General features: G+C 42.8%; 1 protein-coding gene across 4 annotated transcripts in view; it reads left to right on the top strand.

Moving 5' to 3' along the window:
* The window catches only part of GAB2 (GRB2 associated binding protein 2), a 149,990-nt gene that overhangs the window by 101,812 nt on the left and 22,048 nt on the right, over positions 1-26,130 (top strand). For all 4 annotated transcript variants that reach the window (XM_031460431.2, XM_064492751.1, XM_064492752.1 and 1 more), the window contains one exon: positions 1,337-1,637. In XM_031460431.2, the coding sequence (XP_031316291.2) occupies positions 1,337-1,637 (301 nt within the window). Of the gene's footprint in view, positions 1-1,336; positions 1,638-26,130 lie in introns of those variants that run through there.

The following is a 26,130-nucleotide window of genomic DNA, read 5'->3' as shown; positions in this document are numbered from 1 at the left end:
GATTTAAAGAAAGAGGAGTTCAAAGACTTACCAAAAAGTAAGAGAACATTATGTAGGAGGTAAGTGTAGTAGGACTGTTGGGCAGCAGGAGTGTTGACTTGAATTTAAAGTGGGAGCAGCCAACAAAGTTGTGTGATTTTCTCCAGCTGAGTGGAAACAGGCAGAGTAGGCAGAGAATTAGACTTAGCCAGGGATTGTGGTTTCCCAGGTGAATGAGAGGAAAGGAGAAAGAAGCAGGGGATAATTATAATGATGTGTCACAGGAGCAAGTTGAGTACGGAGGGAATTGAGGACAGAGGACAGTGGTAGGATCAATGGAGTGAAGGTCCCAGGGGTGTCTACAGAATTGTGATGACAGTCAGATCCTTGGCATTTGTGGTGCTTTAGAGTTGCACACATGGTGCTTTCTGTGCGTTTGTGTAATAAAAACCCTATAAGGTAGGTAGGGTGGATGGTAGTGGTGGTGATTCTCATTCTGTAGATGAGGCAGGATCCAAAGAGGTAAATGACTTCATCTAAAAATCACACAGCAAGTCCGTGGTAGAGCATAGACTCAACCCAAGGCTCTCTTTTGTATGTAATGTCTTTTTACCGCTTTGTGTGGTGTGTGCTCACAGATTAGTCAGTATTGTTGAAGAGATGAAATGTAGAGGACAACATAAGGGAATATGTAATGAAGTGTTAAATTCTGTAGTATAAAATGATGTAAGGAGTTTATTCGTTCAATAATATATATTTGAAGTGCATAGTATGTGCAAGGCTGTATGATAAGTTCTAGGGATATACAGTGAATGAGACGGGGAAACATCCTGAAGTTGTGTGCTTCACAGAAGTTTTACAAGGGTTTCTGTGTTATTCTTCCAAGGAGGTGTGATTTGGTAAAAAGCACAGTGTACTGAACGTTGGGAAGCTTGTTTCTCTGCTGCTTGCTGTGGGTGTCATTGTTGCTTCAACTCACTATGTCTTAGTGGGGGATCCATCCACAAACTGAGATGTTATGGCTTTGCAAGTTCTACCCTGACTGAAAGTATTGTGAGTTTGAGTATATATTCCAGCCTAATAATTGCTCTAAAGTGCCTTAGTCCTCATCTGACCTCCTGATCCAAAAGGGGGAATTTCTGTATTTCATAGTGATAAGACCCTTTTTCCATAGTGAAATGCTTCTGAAGTCATCCTCCATTTATGAAGCTCTAGGGAAATGTGAAAGGGAGATGAAGGCCACGTTCAGCCCGCAGGTGCAACAGTCCTCATCCTTAACCTAGTGATATCTGAGGACCTGTGGAAGCTTGGAAGTCACTAATGATGTTTCCCCCTCTTCTTACTCCCTCCTGTCCAGGCCTGGAAGAAACGCTGGTTTATCCTGCGGAGTGGCCGGATGAGTGGTGACCCGGATGTGCTGGAGTACTACAAGAATGATCACTCCAAGAAGCCCCTGCGGATCATCAACCTGAACTTCTGCGAGCAGGTGGATGCAGGCCTGACCTTCAACAAGAAGGAGCTGCAGGATAGTTTTGTGTTTGACATCAAGACCAGCGAGCGCACCTTTTACCTGGTGGCCGAGACGGAGGAGGACATGAATAAGTGGGTCCAGAGCATCTGCCAGATCTGCGGCTTCAATCAGGCCGAGGAGAGCACAGGTACGGGAGCGAACACGCACCTTTCTCGGGAGTGGCCAGGTGCTTCCTGGAAGAGGCTTGGTGACTGGGGCTAAGATGAAGGCCTTCACACTCCTTAAGCAAGGAGAGCAGGCTGTAGCTAAAGGCTGTCCTCTCTGGCAGAGGAGTCAGGCAAAGGCTAAGAGCCTTTGGGTTTGCCAAATGTTAGAGGGCCTCCTAGCCTGTTTACATTCAAGTGGGAAACAGTGAGTGTAAATACACTGGGGTTGTGAATGCAGCTCAAGGTACTTGGTGATGTTTCTTCGGGTGCCTGCACACCACCCCATGTCTCAGCCCTGCACCTCTCTCCCCTTCCCTCCGCTCTCTAGCTCTCTGTACCCTGTCATCTGTTCACCTGTTAGCCACCCCATAGCAGCTCACACCTAATCCCTTCTCTGCGCCATCTCTGTCCATCCTAGCCATCTGTTTCAGACCATCCTGCACAGTCACACTTGCCTTTTTTTTTTTTGGACAGGGGGAGGTTTGGGATCCTTTGTGATTATTACTGATGTATAATCCAGTGTTCATTCTACTCACTTGGGAGGGGACAGGTGAGGGAGGAAATAATGATTTGTGTTTGGGTTTTGTTAACCTTCACAAAAAGAGTAGCTCAACTGTTTGAAATGCGTTTCAAATTGCAGAAATGCTCTTTGACATTTGTTTCCTCAGCTCTGGGATGACTGAGGAGCAGGGTGTTTTGAGGCAGGTGGAGAGCCTAGAGTAGCCATTCTTTACCAGGTTATACGTCAGAGTTAAAGAGGAGTAACTTTTAAAATGTCGATGCCAGGGACCCGTGTCAAATCAGTTAACTAAGAGTCTCAGGGATGGGACCTAGGCATTAGTGTCTTTTAAAAGCTCCATTCTGAGTAGCAGGGGTCTAGGGCTCAGCATGTGTTTTCAGTACATATTTGAAGGCCACATACAGTCTGTGTCATATTCCTGTTTTCTAAATTATTTACAGCCCTTTAAAAACATAAATGCCATTCTTAGCTCATCAGCAACATCTGCTTCATCTGGGAACCTGTTGGAAATGCGAATTCGTGGGCCCCACCCCAGACTTCGTGAATCAAAACTCTGGGGGTGAGGCCCAGCGCGCTGTGTCATAACTAACCTGCCAGGTGAGACTGAGGCGTGGTTAAGTTTGAGGACCCCTTATCTAGGCTCTCGCTACTCAGAGTGCGGTTTGTGGACCAATAGCATCAGCCTCTCCTGGGAACTTGTTAGAAAGGTGGAAGGCTTCCACTCAGACGTACAGAATCAGAGCCTGTGCATTTTTAAAAGTTCTTATTCTGAAATAATGTTAGGCTTACAAACGAGATGCAGAAATTGTCCTGCAAGTTCCCATACACCTTTCCCTAACGTTACTGCCCTGCTTAACCAGGCTACAGTTGTCAGAACTGAGCAGTTAGCATCGATTGGTACAATGCTGTTGACTACAGATTTCACCTCTTTTTCACCGGTTTCTTTGCTCTGTTCAGGATTTAACACAGGATAGCACGTTAGATGTGGTGGTTACATCGCCAGGACTCCACCAATCTGTGATAGTTCCTCAGTCTGTCTTGTTCTTGACCTTGGCACTTTAAAGAGTACGAGTCGGTATTTTGTAGAACTTCCCTCAAGCTGGATTTGTCTGACATTTTCTCATTGGATTGAGGTTATTGGTTTTGGGGAGACCACCACAAAGGTGGTGTGCCTTTCTCTCGTGTGTTGGGGGCACGTGGTGTCAATATGACTTATTACTGGTCATGTTAACCTAGATTAGTGGTATCTGCCAACTTCTTTCACTGTGAAGCTACTATTTTTGCTTTTGTAATTAATAAATATTTTGGAGGAAATACTTTAGTAATGTGCAAATATCCAATTTCTCCTTAAACTTTTGTCCACAAATTTTAGCATTCGTCAGTGGATCATGTTTGCAACAGTTATTCCTGTGGTATTCCAATGATACTTTTCTATTTCCCTCAGAATCCACATTTTATTAAGATCTCTAGGTGATTTTATTTTTTACATATTGAAGTTTAAGAAGCACAGGTTTGGACTATTCATTCACAGACCTGGTGGGTACATCAGAAACACCCTAAAAACTTTTATATTTTATCTGATAGGTACTGATTTGGTAAATCTGGCTTGGAGCTGAGGAATCAACAGTTTTACAAAGTTCTTCCTTACAGAATGGGAAAAAAATTATTGCCAAATTACATCTGAGAAGGGTCTAGAATCTAGAATATAAAAAGAATTCTTAGAACTCAGTAACAACAACAAAAAGACAAATAACCTCATTTTGAAAATGGGCAAAGGATCTGAACAGATAGTTATCCAGAGAAGATATACAAATGATCAATCATTTACGAATGATTAATCATTAGGGAAATGAAAAATAAAACCACGATGAGATACCACTTCATACTCACTGTGATGGCTGTAGTCAGAACTGTGGACAATGACAAGTGTTGACAAGGATATGGAGAAACATACATTGCTCATGCATCTTACCACATACATTGCTGGTGGGAATGTAAAATGGTACAGCTACTGCAGAAAGCAGTGTGGTAGTTTTTGAAACAGTTAAACCTGTGACCCAGCAATTCCACTCCTAGGCATATAGTCAAGAGAAATAAAAGCATATGTTCACACAAAAATTATACACAAATGTTTGTTAACAGCGCTATTCATAATAATCAAAATGTGGACACAACCCAAATGTTCTTTAATGAATAAACAAAATGTGATATGTTGTATGTGTGTGTATGGTTGTATTATTCAGCCATTAAAAAGAATGAAATATTGATACATTCTACAACATGTCTGAGCCTTTAAAACATTATGTTAAATGGAAGAAGACGCAAAGAATCATATAGTTTATAATTCTATTTATATGAATTGTCCAGAATAGGCAAATTCATAGAGACAGGCGGTAGATTGTTGGTTAAGAGTAGGGGAATGGGAAGTGACTGTTAATGAGAACAGAGCTTCTTTGGGGGTGATAAAGTGTTCTGAGGTTAGAGAATGGTGGTGGTTATACAATTTTGTGAATATACGAAAATCTACTGAAGTTTGCACTTCAAAATGGTGACATTTATGGTATGTAAATTATACCTCAGAGATTTTTTTAAGTTCCTCAGGTGATTCTGATGACCAGCCAGGTTTGGGACCCCCTGGACTTAGGGCCAGCTCCATGGGTATGTGACCTGTTCAGTTGTGATACTCCAGGCTCAACCCTGCACCTGGTTTAACGCTCTGCTATTGCCATCTTGAAGTTCTTAATTTTTTTTAATTGTGTAAGTTTAAGGAATACAACATGATGATTTTACATATGTGTATATTGCCAAATGATTACCATGATAAGGTTAGTTACCACATCTGTCACCGCACATAGTTATGATTTGTGTGTGTGATGAGAACTTTTAAGATCCACTCTCTTATTGGCTTTCTGCTTTACATTTGTTACAGTATAGCTAACTATAGTCACCATGCTGTGTATTACATCCCCAGGACTTACTCATTTTACAAATGGAAATTTGTACTCTTTGACCCTCACTCATTTTCCCCACCCCTAGAAACTACCAATATGTTCTCTGTTTTTATGGGTTTGATTATTTTAGATTCTGCATATAAGTGAGATTATACAGTTTTTGTTTTTCTCTGTCTGACTTATTTCACTTAACATAATAGCCTCACGTTTCATCCATGTCATCACACATAGCAACATTACCTTCTTTTTTATGGTGGATTTTATGTATTTGTTAACCATTTTTTTTTATCCATTCATTCCTCAGTGGACATTTAGGTTGTTTTCATGTTGTGGCTGTTGTAAATACTGCTGCAGTGAACACGAAGGGGCAGATCTCTCTTCCAGATAGCCAGACAGTGATTTCAACTCCTTGGGGTATATACCCAGAAGGGAAACTGGTGGATCATATGGTAGTTCTGTATTTAATTTTTTGAGTAACCTTCATAGTGTTTTCCATAATGGCTGCAACAATTTATATTCCCACCAACAGTTCCCTCTTTTCCACATCCATGTTTGCACTTACCTGTTATCTTTTTGATAATAGCCATTTAACAGAGGTGAAGTGATATCTCATTATGGTTTTCATTTGATTTGCATTTCCCTTATGATTAGTGATGTTGACCACCTTTTCAGGTACCTGTTGATCATTTGAATATCTACTTTGGAAAAATGTCTATTCAGGTCCTTTGCCCATTTTTTAATCGGGTTATTTGATTTTTTTGCTGTTGAGTTATATGAGTTCCTTATATATTTTGAATATTAACCCCTTGTCAGATGTAAGGTTTGCAAATATTTTTTCCCATTCCTTAAATTGTCTTTTAATTTTGTCGTGTCTTTTGCTGTGCAGAAGCTTTTTTGTTTAATGTCGTTCTACTTGTTTGTTTTTGCTTTTCTTGCTTGTGCTTTTGATGTCATATCCAAAAAATCATTGCCAAGACCAATGTCAAAGAACTTTTCCTCTATGTTTTCTTTTAGGATTTTTATGTTTTCAGGCCATATGTTTAAGTCTTTAATCCATTTTGAGTTGATTTTTGTGCATTGTGTAAGATAGGGTTCTAGTTTCTTTCTCTTGCGTATGAATATCCAGTTTTCCCAACACCATTTATTGACAAAACTTTTCTCCATTGAATATTCTTGGCTCCCTTATCAAATATTAATTGATCATATATTGGGGTTCTCTATTCTATTCCGTTGGTCTATGGGTGTGTTTTTATGCCAGTACCATACTTTATTACTATAGCTTTATAATGTAGTTTGACATCAGGAAGTATGATGCCTCCAACTTTGTTCTTCCTTCTCTGAATTGCTTTGGCTGTTTGGAATCTTTTGTGGTTCCATGTGAATTTTAGGATCGTTTTTCCTATTTCTGTTTTTGTTTTTTTTTTTAAATGCCATTGGCATCTTGATAAGTACTGCACTGAATCTTTAGGTGATTTTGCATACTGTGGACATTCTAACCATGTAAATTCTTCAAATCCATAAACACAAGGTGTCTTTCCATTTATTTGTGTTGAAAGTGAATTTCTGAGCAAGAGGCCCCACATTTTCACTTTGCATTGGGCCCTGCAGATTATGTAGCTGATTGTGCCTGGACTAGACGTCCTGCCCTAGGAATTCTGTGATCTTCGTTGAGGAAGGATTATGAGCCCCATCTTACTCTTAAGTTCTTTGATATAATCTTTGCTTCCTGTGTGGAATTTTCTGTTTTCCTCAAGTCTTTGTTATTATAGACTTAATGGATTTGGGTTTTGTTTTCATTTTATCTTACTCCTAACAAAGGAATAAAATGATCTTGCAATAAAAAGGAAGAAAATAAGAAAGGAATAAAAAAAAAAAAAAACAGGAGAAAAACCCATAGATTCCCTAGTCTCAAAGCTTCCGTAAGTGTGAGAAATAAGTCCAAGGAACACCTCAGCTTTTTAGGAAATAGGTATCATTAGGGGTGAAAGTAACCAGAAAGCAAATTGCTTTAATTGAATTATTTCCTTGTGGGATTAGAGGTGCCTACCAAGAAAAACATATCCTTGAGATGTAGCAGAAATTACTCTTGGTGCAAATATCTTTTATTTTAATCACATATTTTAAAAAATTATTGTCTAAATTCTTACTTTTACTGTATAGAATTTAAGTACCATTCGAATGTAAATATTTAGAACTATGTTATCTGGGCTTGCTCTCTGTGGTAGGAAGATTCATTTGTTCATTCATTCATTCAGCCAACCTTTATGGAGCACTTATTCTGTGACAGTCTTTGTCATAATCACTGAGGCTACAGACTACAAAGATAAACAGTAGAGTTCCAGTGCCCAGACATCATGGTCTAGAGGAGGGGACAGACATACAACCAGACAGTGACAGGGAAGTACTGTAACAGGGATATCACCGAGGATGGAGGCACCAGCTCGTGCAGCACCAGCTCGTGCAGCACCAGCTCAGTAAGGGAAGGAAAGGAAGGGAAGGTATTAAGGGGGTGACAAATGATCAAGTCAGTATTTTTTCAACAGCCTAGTTTATTAAATAATATATTCCCTTTAACCTTTAACTTCTTTTTTTAAAGAGACTATTTTATTAGATGTCTGGTGGTTTAATTACCAGAGCAAGGATACTGTCTGTCTATGATAGAGGCTCAGGATTCTTTGTGCGATCTTTCTGATGCAGACAATAGGCTTTTCTTCCCTCTTGAAGCAGAATCTGGTATGTAAAAAGATTCAGCCATATAATGGGGTATGTTTTAATGTAGAAGCTTTCTTAAAAGTGTATCTGTAAAATATCTCTAGTAAAGGATTAGAGATTAATCACCCAAGTCAGTGTTTCTTTTAGCTGAGAGTCAAGATCTGGAGGAAAAGCAGGAAGGAAATTAACACTTGACGACCTACGTTCACTTAAGTACCTTATTTCGTTTAATCACTTTATTTCCATTTTTTTCAAAGAAGGAAATGTGCTGTTTCTTCCCCGCCTAACACTCTAGGACTAAAGCTCTTCTCTGTCCACACCCTTGCCTTGGCCGGGTTCAGATGGGCCATCCAACTCGCATTTGCCCAAGACTCTTCCTTAATACAGCACTGCTCTCCTTCTGCTGGGGCTTGTTGAGAACAGTCCAGTCGCCTGAGTGTTGGCATCAGCACCTGTCTTATGCAAGGAACACCTTGTGCTGTTACCTAACCCTCGGTGGCCACAGAAAGAAATAATAGAAATTGTGTATTGAGTACCTATTCTATGTAAAGTAGGGACTCTACATAAATTCCAATTAAAAATTCATAGTAATCCTTTGAGGAAGCTACAATTTTTGACTCAAGGTCAGGGCTAGAAAATGACAGAGCCAGGATTCTAGTCTAACCCAGGTCTGACTTTGCATTATAATATGTTGTCTCTGTCCCGGACCTCCTGGAATATGAACATATGCCAGAACCAAGCTCGAATGTTTTTGCCCCTGTGGATGCCACGTGTTAGGTTGGAAGACCCTTTTGACCACTTCCACCAGGTCCTACAGCTGGCTCAGGTTTCCCTCCTCACCAACCTATTGCTCAAATCCTTGGGCTAGAATGTTCCAAGAATTTGGTAACTTCTAGAGCTTTAATCTTGATGGCTCTATTGGTGAGCCTGTAGGCGGGGGGTGAAGATGCCTGAGCTCAAATCACAACTCTAGGATGATGTGAAGAAGTCACTTGATCAGGATCTCAGTTTCCTTTCTTCAAATACAGAGAAAATCCTCTTCTTACCCAATGATTCTTCTTCTCTGTGGATTCATCAACACAGACCTTAGACCACTGGCAGCCCCTCAAGTTTCATATTTCCCAAGGGAGAATTCAGATTGTATTCCACATAGAGGTATCCCCTAGACCTGTGCAGTGCACATCCCTGCTTGCTCTTGGTCCTGTAGCAATGTCTTATACCATGGGGAGCCTCCTTCAAGCAGATACTTTTTCCTTTCTTTTTTTTTTTTTTTTTCTTAGAGTTGTGATAAGACCCTTAAAAAAAAAAACTGTTTTTCACTTTCAGCTGGAAGATGTTGTATGACAGATGGAGCCTTTTTTAATCCTTCTTGCCACCCCCAGCTTCTTTCTGCTGCCACCTTCCAATCCCTTACATATGCTAGCCAAAAATGCCTAGGATAAAACCTGTCTAGGATCAAGACCAGAGCAGGAGCGACACTGGGTTCGAACATCAACACAAGGGTGGAGGAAACAGCCTCCTGATAGAGAACTCTTTCCAAAAGGAAACCAGAGATGATGATCAAGAAAGAAAAGCAATTCCAAGAACGAATATCACATGTCATATCATATATGTGGAGTTTGCTTATTGTTTGTTTTGTGTGTGTGTGTGTGTCTGTACGCACGCACATGGAAGAGTACGAACCCCGCCTTCCTCTGGGAATCAAAATAGCCTTCAGTCCCCTGAGCCAGGGAGCAGAAAGCTGCACTGAGCTGTGTTTATGAGCAGGCGCATCCAAGTCCTCACATTTGTGGCCCAGTCGTGGGCAGCTGTCCCTGACCAGATGCACCACACACAGAAAGAACCAGCTCCCAGCATAGAGCTTGGATGAATTATTCATGGGCTCAGGAGTCATCCACTGTTAGGAAAGCGCTCGCTCACCCCTTTGAGTCCTCTAAGCTGAGGGCTTCTCCTTCCCAGTCATCCCCCCCCTTCCTCTATTCAGTAGCTGGTCCAGGGCCTGCACAGTGCTCACTCTCACGTACACTCTGAGAGGCAGGCTAGCTGCGCTCGAGCCCAACCCTGCTATTATTTGCTCTACGATGCTGAACAAGTAACTCTGTCTCTAAGGTGTTATCATTAGTAAAGTGGAGATGATGCTGCTTCGCAGGGGCTGGGAGGATGCTGGGAAGTGTGTAGCCACACAGTGTGAACAGTAGCTGCTCGTGTCCCTGCGTTTTGTGTAGTGCTTGTGGTGAAAATGGTGATTTTTATATCCATGGGTCAAGATGAACAGGATATGATTTAAGTAGATGGTGTTTTTAAAGAACTTTGCAGACTACAGAAACACTTGTGCAGTCTCCTTTGAGTATAAAGAAATAAACAAAACAAGATAGGCAAGGCTGCTCACACTATCCCTATTGCACCAGGAAAGAAGCTAAGGTTTACAGGTGGACAAAGCCAGAAAGCAGTGTAGCCGGATGGAGAACACAAGGCTTTCCACTCCATCCGAAGGCTGTGTGCTTTAACCCCTTCTCATTTATCTGAACCCTTTTTCACAGACCTGTTTACCACGGCTGCTTATAAATCACAAAATAGCCAGCAAGGAGGAGAAGCAAGAAGCTGATAAATCACTGAGGACAAAACGTTTGGAAAGTGAAGTGCTGTCTATACATTCATATTAATCTTCAAGGGCTAAATTAGCAAGATAACGTGATCCATCTCAGAGTAGCCAACTAACTCCTGTGACCTAGAGCTCAGGGAGTTTAGGTCACCAGAGCCCCATTTGTAACTCTTGAAGATTTTGAAGGCCAGAGCCTCTTCCATATCCTGTCTATCATTGTAGCTTTTTCCCTTCTTGAACTCCCTGGCAGGAACTTCACAGTAGTCGCATGACTAACTCTATAGAAAGTAGACTCCCCAGAGTTCCAACCAACTGTTCTTTATCTGTTCCCCACCTTTTCTCTACTAAAATTTTGGGTGAGACTGCCCCCTCCCCACTTAAAATATTTGGTAAATATTTAAACTTCTAGTTGTCTGTGAATTTCCCCAGTAACTCAACAGCAGAATTCTTTTAGGTCCTGGGTCCTTTCTGGGATCTAATGATACCCATGGGAATGCATTAGGGGAAATCTTCAGCCTCCAGGGGGAGGAATGTTATCAGGGCCTTCAAACAGCTCCTTCCTCTCCAGAGAGTGACTAGTGCCTTAAAGGTCAGGACCCCGTATTCTAGCTGGACTTTCAACAACAGGGAGGGCTGCAGTGGAGCCAGGCAGTCCACCCAGATGCCTTCTGGTGACCTTGGTCCTTCTCCCCTTGACACAGTGAGTGGGAGAGCCGGGGAGCAGCCGGGAGTGCAGGAGGGTGGGGAGGAAAGAGGCCTTTCTCATAGACCTCACCCTTTCTCTCTCTCATTCCTAGGAGGACCTTTTCCTCCCTTGTTCTCTCCCCTACCTTTTGCTTTTTGGGGTTTTGTTGTTGTTGTTTTTCCAAACTAAACTCAAATCTCTCAGCTCTTCTGGGGGACCCCTGTTGGAAGCTTAGAGGCAATGTGGGAAGTGATAGGCAGCTTCTCTCCAGGCTGACACAGGTCCCTTGAGGAGCAGAGAACAGAGTGGAGACTGACCCGGGCCCCAGCCCAGAGGCGGAGGCTGCTGTCTGAATCACCCACCCTTTTTTTCCACTGAGACAATGAGGAAAATAAACATCCAGACCAGTTTCCAGCCAGATCTGAAATCCTCATGCCTTTAAAAAAAATGTTATTCTAAATAACCCTGAAATATCAGACCTTCCTCCCCAATCTTTTGTTTGTTTGTTTTTTGTTTTTTGTCTGCAGCTGGGTCTGGTCGCCCTGAGAGTAGGCTTTGAGTTGGGACATGAACTCCATAAAATCCCCACAGACACTTTTACATTGTCCTGGAACAGGCTCCAGCCCTGACCTGCAGCAAAGTCCAGACCCTCTGGAGGAGGAAAGGGAGACAGGGAGAAACCTGACCCTTTTCTCTTTGTCCTAAGCCCTGATCCTTCTTCCTGCTTTCCCTTGTATACCAGACACTCCCCCTCACCACCCCAGCCAGCCAACATAGATTGAGTCTAGAGTTACCTGCCAAACCCACAGACTGTTAGAAATGAGAGCATCTTATCCCAACTCCTCAACACCAGAAGCTCTGGAAAGCTCCCAAACGTCTCTTGAGATGTTCCCCCTTTTTTGGTCTTTGCGTACTTCTGCTTATCTCTAGTGAAGGAAGGTTGTAAATCATTGTTGGATTGATCCCAGACCAGATTCCAAAGCCCAATAGAACTCTAATTTTTGGCTACAAGTAGAATTAGGGCTTTGAATTTAGTGGTAAGGCCACCTGGGACCCCTGAAGATCTTGGTTATGATTACACATCCAGTTTTGTCCAGCTCTGCATAGGATTCTGAACTCTGCAAAAATCAGTGGGTATGGTCATCTTTCTCTAGGATCTGAATTGAGGGTCAAAGTCCTGGGTTTTCATTTCAGCTTTGTTACTGATTCAGTGTGTAGATCTTGGTTTCTTCAACGGTAAACTAGGAGTTTGGGGACCAGTGATTTTCAAACTTTTCTGGTTTTGCATTGCTTGTTAACTAAATCTTACATGGAACACAATATATCAAACAGGTGAGAGGGAGCTGCTTTGAATATTGCAGGAGAGGGAGTTAGGCGCTGCAAGCTGGAGCTGGACCCAGGTGGCCTGCCCCTCCTTCTCCCCCGTGGTGGCCTGGAAAGCTGGATCACAGTGTGAAAATATCGGTCTGCCGCAGATATTTCAAAACAGAGGTCCACAGACCAGTGCTGAGCTATGAAAAATTTCCTTGGTCCACAACAAAATTGAAAAACATAAGGAAGATGTCAGTTTTCATAAAGTTAAGTGTAGTCAGATATTAAACCTCTTTATTCAGAGATTCTCTGTGTATGGGTATGCACGTTCGTTAAAGTGTCTGTGTGTGTGTGTATGAAATCACAGTCATAGTAAAGAATAGTTTTTTCCATATTTGACACAATCAATTATGAGCCCTGTGTGTCAGTTTTTAAAAGTGTAGAAATAAAGAGGCAGTGTTTTCACTCATCCATAAAATGGAAAAGTCTGGGAAACTGATCTAGAGGTTGTGTTGGTTTCATGGTCACCAGATCGCCAGCCTCTTCTGTGGCCAGAGGCCTTCAGACTCTACCTCCGAGTTCAGGCCCACCACGCACCCCAGCTCTGGGATCCTTCATCCTTTTTGCTCAGTTCTCACCCTAATCTTGTGTGCAAACTACGGTCAGCCCTGGGACTTTGCCTACTTTTCCTATCCTTGAGTCATTTCCCTGTTAACTTGACTGTTGTCTCGAATTCCACCTAGGCCTGGACCCTATCCTGCTTTTATTTAGTCCCTCTCAGAGACCACAGGCTTACCTACCTACTCCTTAAGAGCCAGTGGCTGCAGCCCCACTGCCCAGTGGCTGACTTCTGGGTTACAAGTGGTCTGTCTGCCTGAATTTCTGAAGAAAATCTGCTTCTGCTTTCCCTAAACATGCTTCCTCTTCCTTGTGGACTACACTGCCCACATTTCTGGGTGATGCCCAGTTTCTGGTTCTGTGTTCACTCATTTAGCACACTGAATACCTGTTTTTGCCAGGTCCTGTCCTAGGGACACATGCCAGAGAAGAGCCTGAGCCATGACTCTGCTCGTGGTGATTTTATGAGCTCTGTCAAGTCCTCCAGTTTGTGTTCTGTCCGCCAAAGTACCCCTGGAACCCGTGTAAGTGACTGCCTATCTCCTCTCAGTTTTCACCTAGACTTACCTGCTTTTAACTGAACTATGATACGGTGCCAAGATATAGTTAGCTGATAAAAATAATTGAGGTTAACCTCGTGTGAAAAAAATTTTTTTTTCAATTTCTGATTTTAATTTCAGTATCAAGCCCCCATCTGGCTAGTGATAGAAACTGAAGTTTTAATCAACATAGTATAAAACTTATATCAATACAGGGTTTTCTCAGTTAGTTCAGATTTCTTTTTTTAATTTTACATAAATGGAACTAAATATACTAGATATTTATTTTTGCCCTGCTCTATAGAAGTGTAATTGACAAAACTATATACATATTTGACGTGTACATCATGATGATTTGATATGTGCATACATTGTGAAATGATTATCACAATCAGGTTAATTAACACAACGCATCACCTAAAAATTCAGGTTTCTCTTGCTTTCTCCGTGGGCTTCTATTTAAGTTCCCAGAAGCTTAAGGAACTGGAAATAGTTCATTGAGGCTAGAGCATGAAGTTTGGAAACAAGGGGAGATGTGTGAGAGACCTGAGGATGAGAGCATGACCCTTTCATCTTCTGTCACCACATTGGTGGGGACACATAGTAGCTGCCCAGTGATGATTCAAATGAATGATTTAGTTACAGTGTTTAGTTATATCTTTGTAAATAGTTATACAAAATTACAGTTTAAAAAAATTCAAGCTTATTTCCAAATATTGTTGTTTTGAGAAATTCACTGTTGAGGTGGCGGATAAAGGCGTCAAAAACATTCTAACCTTGTTAGCAGGACATAGGGTCTAAAATTCCATCTATTGAAACAACGGTATAAAATACAACAACAACAACAACAACAACAACAACAACAACAACAAAGCAAAGAAAACCTCAAAATGGATAGTGTTCTCACTGGTCTGAAGTGGCTGGGTATGCCGATGACCTAAACTTCATTTTCTGTATCTATAATTTCTTTATTGTTTGCTTTTATTCTCCACCTCCTCACTCCTTCTGTGGATGAGGTCAGTGAATGAATTCTTCATGGCCGGTGAATCATAATAGCCAAACACGTAGCCGAGGCAGAGAAGGGAGTAGATTTCATAGGCTGAGAAGATTCTAGAATATGAAATCTTGAAGGGTCCTGAGAGAGTGTTTAGTTCCAAACTCCTCAAATGACAAAGTGTCCGTACGTCAAGAGAGGGGAGCTCGAGGTCATACAGCTAACTGGCGAGGCCAGACTTGAAGCCCAGGTTTCTTGACTTTTGGCTAGTATTCCAGGTGATGTTGGTAAGGACATCATTTTATGCTTGACTTATCAAGTATGTGCGCGCGCGCGCGCACACACACGTATACAATATATATCCATTCATACATACTGGTTCAGAAGGTTAATTTAGTGTCAAAATCAGAGAGCACAGGTCAGGTCTTGGAATCATGTAAATAACATGAATGCACAACACTGACGAGCTCAGTCTTAACTTGGTCTTGAGTAAGTTAATGTACTCTTCTGAGCCTCAATTTCTGCATCAGTAAAATAGAAACAAGACATTCTTCACAAGGTTATTATGTAGATTATATAAGAACCCTTTTAAGGCATATAGTATAGTGTTTGGAACATGATAAGCACACACTAAATGCCCGTTGAATGTATGGCCAATAAGTTGTTGCGGCCTCCTCTGTCATCTTCATGACGGCCCTTTGAGTGTGTGTACCATGCTATTCTTATCTCCCCAAAACTGAAACATCTTAAATAACACGATCTCCGTTTTGCCTGAACTCAAAAACATGCTTTCTGCGTGTGATTAATATGTTTATCGATAAACCTTGCTGACTTTCCTGATTTGAGATGTATTATACTTAAGTTATTGAGATGCTCAAAAACAAAGGTGTCTCTTTAAATTTACTACTACTAATAATGGAAGCTAATATTTACATAGAGTTTGCCATATATAAAGCAGTGTTCTAAGCATTTCATTGATTTTAGCTCATGTAATCTTATAAGGCAGATACCTATTATTATTCCCAGTTCACAGATGAGGAAACTAAGGCACAGAGAGGTTCAGTAACTTTCCCTAGTTCATATACTAGTAAGTAAAGGAGCTGGGATTTAAACCCAGACAGTCTGGCTCCAGAATCCATGATCTTAACTATTAAGCCATACCCTGAAATTCTAGATACAGTTCCTTGCTTCAGGCTGTCACGATACCTGTACAGGGTCTTGAGCATGTGCACAAAGACCTGAAGAAGAGTCACTGCTGTCTCTGCTCTTCTGTGATGACCTTGTCTGACTTTGGCATTGTAGCTGCTCTCCCTCTATTCGTTTAAGAGGATATCACATAGAGTTCTTGCTGCTTTTAATTTCAACCCAAGCTAGCTTTTCTTGATTGACCTAAACCATAGCTTCAGTTTTCTCTGAATCTAAGACAGATGTTTTCATGCCCACTAGAGTCCAATACATATAAACAGAGCTGAGAGGGCAGCTATGGAATTGGACTATCGGTGGATACATTTTCCCCTCAAATTCATCAGAGCAGTGGCCCTTTGGACAAAGGCACCAAAAACAATTCTCAGATGATTGGTGATCTAAGTGGAAAAGGTTTTGGCTTGGGGAACTAGGGACCTGAGTTCTGATTCTGGGTCTGTGGTTTACTTGCAGGATGAACCTGCGCCAGCCTTTTGTTCATCAAGCCCTGTTTTAGACGCTGGGTATGTTAGTTAAGGTTCTCTGAGAAGCAGCTGTCAAGATGCATTTAGATGAGCAAGAGATTTATTGGGTGAGACACCTATGAAGGATAGTGGGACTGAGCCGGAGAAGAGGGGAGAGCCCTCAGTGGGATGTAGGTCTGACGCCAGTGACGGAGAGGAGGAAGGAAGGAAGGCTAGACTTGCTGTGCAGTTCTAAGACAGTTTCAGCCAGGTCCGTGGAATTTCTCTAGCCAAGGAGTTCTCCAACTGAAGGAGTCCCGTGTCGCATAGGAATAGGCCTGTGTTAGTCCTCCTGCCGCTCATTGTCACTGGATGAGAACAGCCCATGTGGAGCTGAGGGATGCAGAAGGCCAGCAGCTGGGGCAGTCAATTACACTGATGCAACCCACATCAGGAGATCTGAGAGGCGTGTTTTTACAGCCACCACACTGAAGCATCAATGATGAACAGAACACATGAGGTTCAAATACTTAAAGGAGCTTATAGTCAGGTGGGAAGAGGCAGATCAAAGGCAAAAGGTTTAAATAGTAGCAATAAGTGCTCTGATGAAAAGAAGACAGAATACAAAGTAGTGTGATAAGAAATGACCAGAAAGCAGTTAGGTCAGGGGATCAGGAAAAGGCCTCTCTGGGCCTTGGTTTCTTTACTGGTCATATTTAAATAGTTGTCTGTTTTCAATTCCACTAGATGTTTGTGTAGGACTTGTACTGTATATGTTGCTCCTCTACCCTCACGTAGAGCTATGTCATAGAATGAGCTCTCAGCTTGGTGTGGAAAAGACCTGGGTTTGAGCCCTGGTTTGGGCATTTCCTAAGAGTTCTGTAACACTGAGTAAGTCATTTTATTTCTCTGAGTCTTAGTCTCTTCACATGTTAAATGAGTAGGCCAACTTTTCAGAGCGGTTATAGACGTCAAAGTTGTAATAATTTTTTAAAATTCCTTTTACAATAGCATCAAAAATACTTAGGAATCGGTTTAACGAAAACTGCAAGATCTCGATACGGAAAATGACATCTGTGCCTCCATGACATGGAAGAAGAAGAAATGGTTAGGGATCAGAAAGAACAATCTGGTGTTTTCTCCCAAGCCTGTCAGTACAAGTCGATCATGTTTTCCTCCTGCACCTTTTGATTCTGTGCAGTGACCAGCAGCTAGCACGTTGTTGAGCCCAAGGAGTACTAAGAGGAAATGAATATGATTCCTTACAATAATGCTCATGGGCTCTGGCTTTTCTTGTGATTCCTCTTCTTGATTATTCCAAAGCACAAGTTTGGGATTCATTGGTCTTGGTTTCAGCTTACTTTTGTCTCCTTAGTGATGAACTTAAATTAGATGCTAATATTCTGAAAGAGGACATGATTGTACAAACCAGAAGGAGACCTTCTAGTCTAGGGCCTCTCACAGTTGCTCTGTAAAGGGCCAGATAGGCAATATTCTAGGCTTTACCACCTGTATGTTCCCTGTACTTCACCCTTGTAGCATAGTAGCAGCCATAAACAGTATGTAAATGAATAGGTGTAGCGATGTTCCAGTAAAACTTTATGTACAAAAACAGGTGGTGGACCAGATTTGATGTATGGTCCATAGTTTGCCAACCCCTGTTCTAGTGTAATAATACACCTTGGCAAGCCTACTCAGATACATGAACTTATGGTCTAGTGTGCTGGCTCTTCTAGGGGTGTTAAAAAGACAGCCGTCCCTTTTGGACCCCAGTGGAAAAAAACCTAGGGTTGCTGAGGCATCAAGACACAAGGCTGGAAGATGAGTAGGGAAGCTACGAAGCCAGATTGTTGTGAGCCAGGACTGGAGGCTGTGGCTGAGAAGGAGCTGCCTGCCAGGCTCTCTGCTCTGCAATCCTGTACTCACCAGTCCAAGGCCAGTCGAGTCCATTTGCATCCTCTGGTACCAGTCCTGCCTCTGATCAAACCTTGAAGGTCTGTGAACACAGTTGAAGATCTCCCTCACCAGGCTACCTCCCACAATGGGATGCTGAGGGAGAAGTTCCCTTTGCAGAGCCCTGATGTACAGGCACTGTGGAATTTCTTGACTCTCTGGGACAACCCTGCAGGTGGCTATTTATACAGATTTTACAAATTAGGACTCAGCTTCAGGTATCATCGCTAGGTTCCACAGCTAAACTAGCTGAGATTCAGATTTCAGAATCCATGTTCCTTTCCCTAAACCGCACTGCCTCTCCCAAAGCCACAGTTCTGTGGCAGATAACGCTGCAGATCTCATCATTCCTTACCCAGGCTGGAGCGCTCGAAATCCCAGCCTCACCGTCCACACCAGAGCAGGTTCAGGTATTGTTCCTGTGATTATTGCCGCTGCTAATGACTCTTAGTAAACTCCCGTCGTAATGTCTGACACTCCGAGTTGTCTCTGAGTCGTTTCTTAGTGAAAGTCACTGTAAAGGGAGGGGGAAGCTTACCTCTTATGAAGTTGGGCAGCTTAAAAATACAGTGATAGATTTTCAATTTTTTTGTGGAAAGGTAAGAAGGGTCAAGTGCGAATCATTGACGTGTGAGCTGACGGTGTCCTTAGACGGGTTGATTCCCGTGGGAACACTAATGGGCTCCCAGAGTCCCTCTGGGGAAGAGAGAAGGGCTGCCCTGACTATAAATTTGCTCTTTCCAACTGTAGTATAAGCTCACAGAGCAAGGACAAGATCTCCTCTTTTTGACGAGCCAGCAGCTCCTAGCAAAGTGCCCAGGCAGGACTCATGACCCTAAGTAAGCAAGTGTGCTTCATTCCAAATACAAATGGACTCTTTGAGGGGGACAGCCAGCCAACCGAAGCCCCACTCAAAGCAGCAGGAGGAAGGCCTGTCACAACTGAGATGTGCCATCAGTGTGGCAGATAAGCTGAGAACACAGCTCGTAACCTGATCTCTCCGACATGAGCAGGACAGTGCATCCACGGCTAAATATAGACCCAGCTGTCCAAAAGCAGGAACATACACAGCTCAGACAGCCTGGCTAAGAGATAACAGCTCCGTCCACCCCGAACAGCAGTTTACATTTAGATCCTGGAGCTCTTCATTCATTCTTCTGACCCAAAAGGGGAAGATTCCAACAAAACTTAACTGCCTTGGTGTGTTTGCTGACACCTTGTTCTAATCCGTGCGCTTAGTAGGCACAGAGCATCGTGTTATAAACTGTCAGAGAAACAGAGCTGGTCTAGGTCCTGACTTCTAATAGCACACTGTCTAGTTTTGTATGAGAGATTGGTGAATTCCCAACATGAAATAAACAGCAGAATAAAGTACTGTTAAAGGTGTAGCGGAAGGTGTGATAGGTTCTCACCAGAGACCTTATGGAAAACATGGCATTTGCTGTGGGCTTCAGTTTCCCATCTCTGAAATGAGACACCCCAGGGCAAAGAAGGTTATGCAAGAATGTGTGACCAGAGACTGCGCGACGTGCCTCTGAGCTCTGCCACTCACTCTCTTTCCCCTGCGCCCTCCACCAGGTCGATTTCTGCTAAAGTACACCGAGTCTATGCGTCAAGGTCAGGGCACTCTGACTCGGCTTTCAGATCTCTGAGATGGTGTCCTTCCCAGATCCTTCCTCGGAAGTGGGGTGGGCATGCATGGTCACTGAAAGGTCTCGCACAGTCTCATGTTACCGCCTGTCTCGGCCTCCCCTTTTTTCTTCCTCTGCTTTACAGTTTTAATAAACACCAAAAGACTTATATTCTTGAACTTGGGGAATTGTTTATACTAGTCTTTAGAAGTTTGATCCAGCAAATGTTTACTTACCATGCAAATGTGAGTAACACTATAAATTCATGACAAAGTAGCCATCCCACTGGCCAGTGTCCTGGTGATCAGATCTCCCGACTTGATTGTCCCCCACTTCCCATTATAGAGAATGCATCTTCATTCACATTGATACAGCTTTCTATTGGTACAGTGGAAGGACTCCTGGACTAGGAGATCTGAATTTTAATTCCATAGTTCACATCTGACCCACTATGTGGCCTTGGACAAGTAGCCTCACAGTTTTGCCAACTGTAAAAAAGAGATTTGGGATGAGTAGGGAGGGTGGTGGTGATAAATGAGTGATTGGAGTCTGAGGTCCCTTCTGGTTGCCATATTATGTGAGTTATTGTGAAGAGTAAAGACATTTTGTAGTTAGCCTTAAATTTATGAATAACTTCTCTAATTATGATGGGTGCGCCAGAGGATTCTGAGGATTATTCCTTCTTAAATAATTTCAGTCTTGTGATTGTGAGTTAAAATGACCTGGATCTGTTGATCCAGCTATCAACACCTGTCAGTCTGCTTTTGTTTTTAGAATTCTCCACCCATCTGACTCTGGTTTTTCAATTTGCGTTCTCCAGGGAACCACTCACCCCGTAGAACCCTCTACCATTGTTTTCAGAATTCTTCCATCAGTCATCTTCTCCCCAGTAGAACCCTCAGATTTTTCCCACCATTTGTCTTCTAGGAATAAGTGATAGAATGTAACACATATCGAGCCAACAACCATGTACGTAGTATTTAACGGTTACTGTTTACCCATAGTTCATCTCATGGAATCCTGGAAAATTTGACAACGTGGGAGATGAGGTGCAGAGAGATTCGAAGTTTTGCCCAAGGCCCTACGATAAGCAACTTCAGGACCTGGACTCCCATGTTTCTGAACCACGTCAGGCCCATTCTGTTGCTCTCCATTCCTTTGGAGTTGGCCGAGGACAAATGACACGGAGGGCCAGGAAGAAAAAGGATGGTTTCCAGTACAGAATCTTAATGATACAAAGAAATATTTTTGGAAGAATCTGTTCTTTCATTTGGCTTTTGAGCTTGCTTTGCCCTTGATTTTTCAGTTGACCCTAACCCTTCTACCCCTGTTAGAGACCAAACCAGTGGATCTGAATCTAAATCTCTGTGTAAATATAACTTATTAGGTTTTACATGGAGCAGCTCTGAGTTTCCCAGAGATGACTTTGATGTGTATCCCTGATCTAATCCAAGTTCTTCTTTTTATAAACACAGAAAACAGGGCCTAGAAAGGTGAAATGGCATGTCGAAGGTCACTCAGCCAGTTGGCGTCAGAGCTGGGCCTGGCCCCTCGTGCTGTTACTTGACTCTGCCTCCTAAAACTAATATTTACCTCATAGGGGTTTCATGGGGACTCTCTTCTCTACATGAGTGAGAAGAATTGGCTTTGAAAACAGTGAGATCTCTTTCAGATCTAGGCTATGCCACCTTCTAGCTGTGTGACCCCAGAGGTCCTTGTTAACTTCTCTGAGCTTCAGTTTCTCCACCCTTCCAAAAAACAGAAGGGCAAAACAAACAAACAAACAAGCCGGTGGAGGTAATAATACCTACGTCGTGGGGTAGACTGGAGACGCACAGTACATGCTTAGTGAATGGCAGCTGTGATTATCGTAGTCTTTTTAGTTCCACATATAACATCTGTCCAGGGTACAGCAGTGACTGTAACAGTGACCACAATTACCTTCCAAGCATCCACAACAGCTTAGAAAGCACCTCCATGCCTCCTGGCCCATTTCAAGGTCTCCCCAGTTCCAAGTGTACTCTAGGACCGGCAGCAATAAGAATGGTGGGATACTGTGCTAAATGCTTTACCTACATGATCTCCAGCCCCTCGAAGGAGACCTGCAAAGTCTGTCTTTTCCCTGTAGAAAAGGAGAGGATCCAAAAGGTTTATGTAACCTGTCCAAGGCCAGAGCCAGGGGTTAGCAGAGCCAGGCTTTGAGTCCAGCCTGGGCTTTGGTCTACCCTTTCTGGGTTCTGAGACCCACTGAGGCTTGGGGTGGGGAACTGATGGGGAAAGGCTAAAGACTGAAAGGGCATTGAGATAAGGGAACCAGTCATTCTTTGGCCAGTCACCTTTTCCAGAAACTCCCGCCAACCACCCCTTTCCTGCCCCTGTTATCACCAGCCAGTGGACGGCTGGGCTGGGCTGGGCTGGGCTCCTCCACCGAAATCCTTCAGAGTTTTCCTGTTCTAGAGTTTTGCAAGGAGGTGGGAGGAGTGTTTGTATGCTGGGCAGGCTTCCCAGGGGTGATTGTGGAAAGGAAGGGGAGTGATTTTGTAGGGCCCTAAAAAGAAGCCAGGAAGAAGAGGAAAAAAAATAAAACTTTGTTTAAAAGAAAACAAATTGACTCAGGCATTTTCTGGCATTATCTTTCGTCTAGACTTGGAGACCGAAGCTCAGGCCAGAAGTCTGGAAATGTCCGTTTTCTCCTTGCTGTGTAACTGACCTTCCTAATGACCCAAGACATCATTACCGTGGCCTCACAGCCACATGCCCGAGCAGCCCCGCCACTTATTGTTTAACGTTTTCCTTTATCTTTACTATTCTTTCCTCCCCTCAAGAGGTACCCAGGCAGTAAAAACAAATCCTATGAACATTTTATATGAGTGCATGGATTTGATTTCACAGTTTTATCTCTTTCACCCTTCCCAGCAGCCCAGTGAGACAGATAGGCAGGCCAGGGGTTACCCTCCCAACTAGACAGGTAGGGAACAAAAGCTCAGAGAGAGACCCATCTATGATCACACAGGATCCCCAGGCTCCTGACTCCTGTCATGTGCTTGAGACCCACTCACTGTGAGGCGGAACTTCAGGCTGCGTGAGTCTTTTCACCCCAAACCATGAGTTCTTGCTTTTTTGTTTAGCTGAACTTCACACTGCCTTGCTGTGATTATGGGATGAAACCCTGAAGATTGGGTTTGGAGGAGATACAGGGAACTAAAGATAGGAAGTGGAGAATGTCTCTTATTCAGTAAACTTCAGTAAGGAAGGGCTTGGTATTTACCAAGGGTTCAGTTTTCTCATCATAGAGGAAGTAAAGAAAAACTAAAGGTCACATGTTATGTAATTGGACCACTGTTAACCTCTTGTGTATACTCTACACTTCATACTTTGCAGAGGGCATATGCATGCATGTGCGCGCACGCGTGTGTAATTCACATACCATGTATCAGTGTTTTTTTGTATATTCACAGAACTATGCAGCCAGCATCACATTCTAAATTAGGAACATTTTATGACCCCAGAAAGAAGCCTCATACACTTTAGCAGTCACTTCCCACTCCCCATTCTCACCCCAGGCTTAAGCAACTGCTAATCTACTTTCTGTCTCTGTATATTTACCAATTCTATACATTTCATAAATGGAGTCCAGCTTCTTTTCACGTAACATAAATCTTTCAAGGTTCATTCATGTTATAAGATGTATTTGTACTTTATTTTTATTGCTGAATAATGTCCCATTATACAGTAAGCTACATTTTATTTATTTATTGATCAGTTTATAAGCACTTGAGTTGTTTCCACTTTTGGCCATTCTAAGTAATGCTGCTGTGAACATTCGCATGTAACTTTTGTGTGGATGTATGTTTTCACTTTTCCGGGGTATATACCTACAAGTGGAGTTGCTGGGTCATATGGTGGCTCTGTGTTTAACTTTTTGAGGAACTGTCAGACCATGTGTCTTCATAAATTTATTGAGATGTATTTCCCATACCATGAGATTCACCCATTTAAGATACAATTCCATAGTTTTAGTATTTCCCAGGGTTCTGCAACCATCACCACAATCTGATTTTAGAAAATTTTCCTCACCCCAAAGCAAATCACCATATTCATTAAGAGTCACTTTCCATTCCTGCTCCCCCACCCCCTGAGGCAACCCCTAGTCTACTTTCTGTCTTTACGGATTTTCCTGTCCTAGACATTTCACATAAATAAAATCATGTCATCTGTATTCTTTTATCACTAGCTTTTTTCACTTAGCGTAGTATTTTGAAGATTCATCCATGCTGTAGCATGTATTAGTATTTCATTCATTTATATGGCTGAATAATATTCCCTTGTATGGATATACCACATTTTGTTTATCCAGTTTCTACCTCTGTCATCCCATCATGTTCTCCCTGTGTGTCTCTGTTTTCTCTTCTTATAAGAACACCAGTCATTGGATTAGGGCCCACGCTAATCCAATAGACCTCATTTAAACTAATTATATCTGCAAAGACCTGGTTTTCAAATAAGGTCACAATCTGAGGTGCCATGAGGTTTAGGGGGACTCTTTTCAACACAGTAAATGCACCAAGGAATAATCATATGGATTCAGGTAGAAATCTTTTGAAGTTGAAAGCTGATGTAGGACTTGGGCAAAGTTGAGTGCTAAAACACCCCTGAAAGAACTTTTCTGGGACTGCAGGTCATTATGGAACTGACTGGTTTCATAGACATGGCTTTATGTCAGAGGAGTGGAATTCCAAGTGTCTGTGGGTCCAGCTCCTCCTAACCCTTACTTCGTCTTTTTAACAGACCTTGAAAACCTCTCTGATTTTGACCACAAGAAACAACCAGATGTGGATTTTTGTGCCAGTGGAAATTATTTTATTCATGCAACACTATGAATACCTGCTATGTACTGGGACCGTTCTAGGCACCGGGAATATGGCAGGGACTAGAACACGCTTTGAGTACCTGTAACATGCAGTGTTTTCTCGACCCCTGATGCATGTCATCCTTCTACCTACCAGCTGTCAATTTGTAAATAAGGAAACTGAGACTCAGGTGAAATGATTTCTCCAGCTCTGTGAGTAAACAGACCGGGCCACAGATCGGGTTCCCTAGCCTGAGCTGGAGGCAGAGGGCCCCAGAGCTGAGGATGGGTCACTCTTCCTTTATGGAGACCCACACCCAAGCTCTCAACATAGGGCATGTGAAGGATAGACTGGGTGACAAGGCAGGATATGTAGGTTGTGACCAAATGACGGTGCTTGTCAGACTGGGGAACCTGCACCTCATTCTGAAGGGAATGAGTAGTCAGTGAGTGTTATTGAGGGAGTAGACGTTCTTCTGTGTGCTGTGTGTGTTTCATCAACACATTTTTATGGAATTTTGTCACCCACTGGGCTTGATGCTGGGGATAAACTTTCCCAAAAGAAATAATATCTCTGCCCTTACTGAGTTTATAGCCTAATGTATGGAAGATGAGAAAGAAGTTGGTATTTTCTTGAAATTCTGTCTGAAACACAAGGAAGTACTGGTGAGAAAAAAGAAGTTGAAGAAAAAAAATGGGAAAATGGTTTTTAAAAGAGAGACCTTTGTAAGTCATCCTGAGGATAACAAAGATCCACTGAAGAATTTCAGGCAGGGCAGTGACATCACGACAGGACATGGTTGTTGAGAAGCTGGGGAGAGCCCTAGATGATGCCTGGGTTTCTGGCTTGGAGAACCAGTTGGAGGGCTTCACTGAGGTAGGGGATGCAGGGAGAGTGGGAGTTCCGTTTAGATTGTTGAGTTTGACCTGCTTGTTGGACAGCTGGATGGAGATGCCCAGCAGACGTAGGGGTTTACAGCAGGGAGCCCAGGAGGGAGAACTGAGCTGGAGATTAAGATTTGCGAGTTGTCATCACATAGGTGGTAATGGAAGCCGTGAGAGTGGACAGGATACCCCCGGAAATTCCCCAGAGTGAGAGTGAAGTCGTAGGAAGGTCTGGGGCAGAACCCTGAAGGACGCCCCATCCAAGGGCTGGGTGGCAGAAGAGGAGTCTACAAGACCAAGGACAACGTAGAATTGCACCAAAGGTTGCAAACCCTTTGCACCTTCCTTATGTCTTCTCAGGAAGCAGCTTGCGTTCATCCCTGGCGCCGTGGCTTCTCCATCCCCTAGCGTGAACCCTCTCTCCTCTGCCATTAGAGAGTTCATCTTGCAAGTCTAATGGAGTAGTGAAGCCATCGATTCTGTTAACAAACATCAAGTCCACTATGGGACCTGCAATGGGGACTCATTTTGGAGGTCAATACAGCTGTCAGTGGAACAGTTTTTCCCCAGAGGCCCAT

This window comes from Camelus dromedarius, chromosome 12 (assembly GCF_036321535.1).
Source record: "Camelus dromedarius isolate mCamDro1 chromosome 12, mCamDro1.pat, whole genome shotgun sequence".
Lineage (NCBI taxonomy): Eukaryota > Metazoa > Chordata > Mammalia > Artiodactyla > Camelidae > Camelus > Camelus dromedarius.
This window is presented reverse-complemented; position numbering and strand designations above follow the sequence as displayed.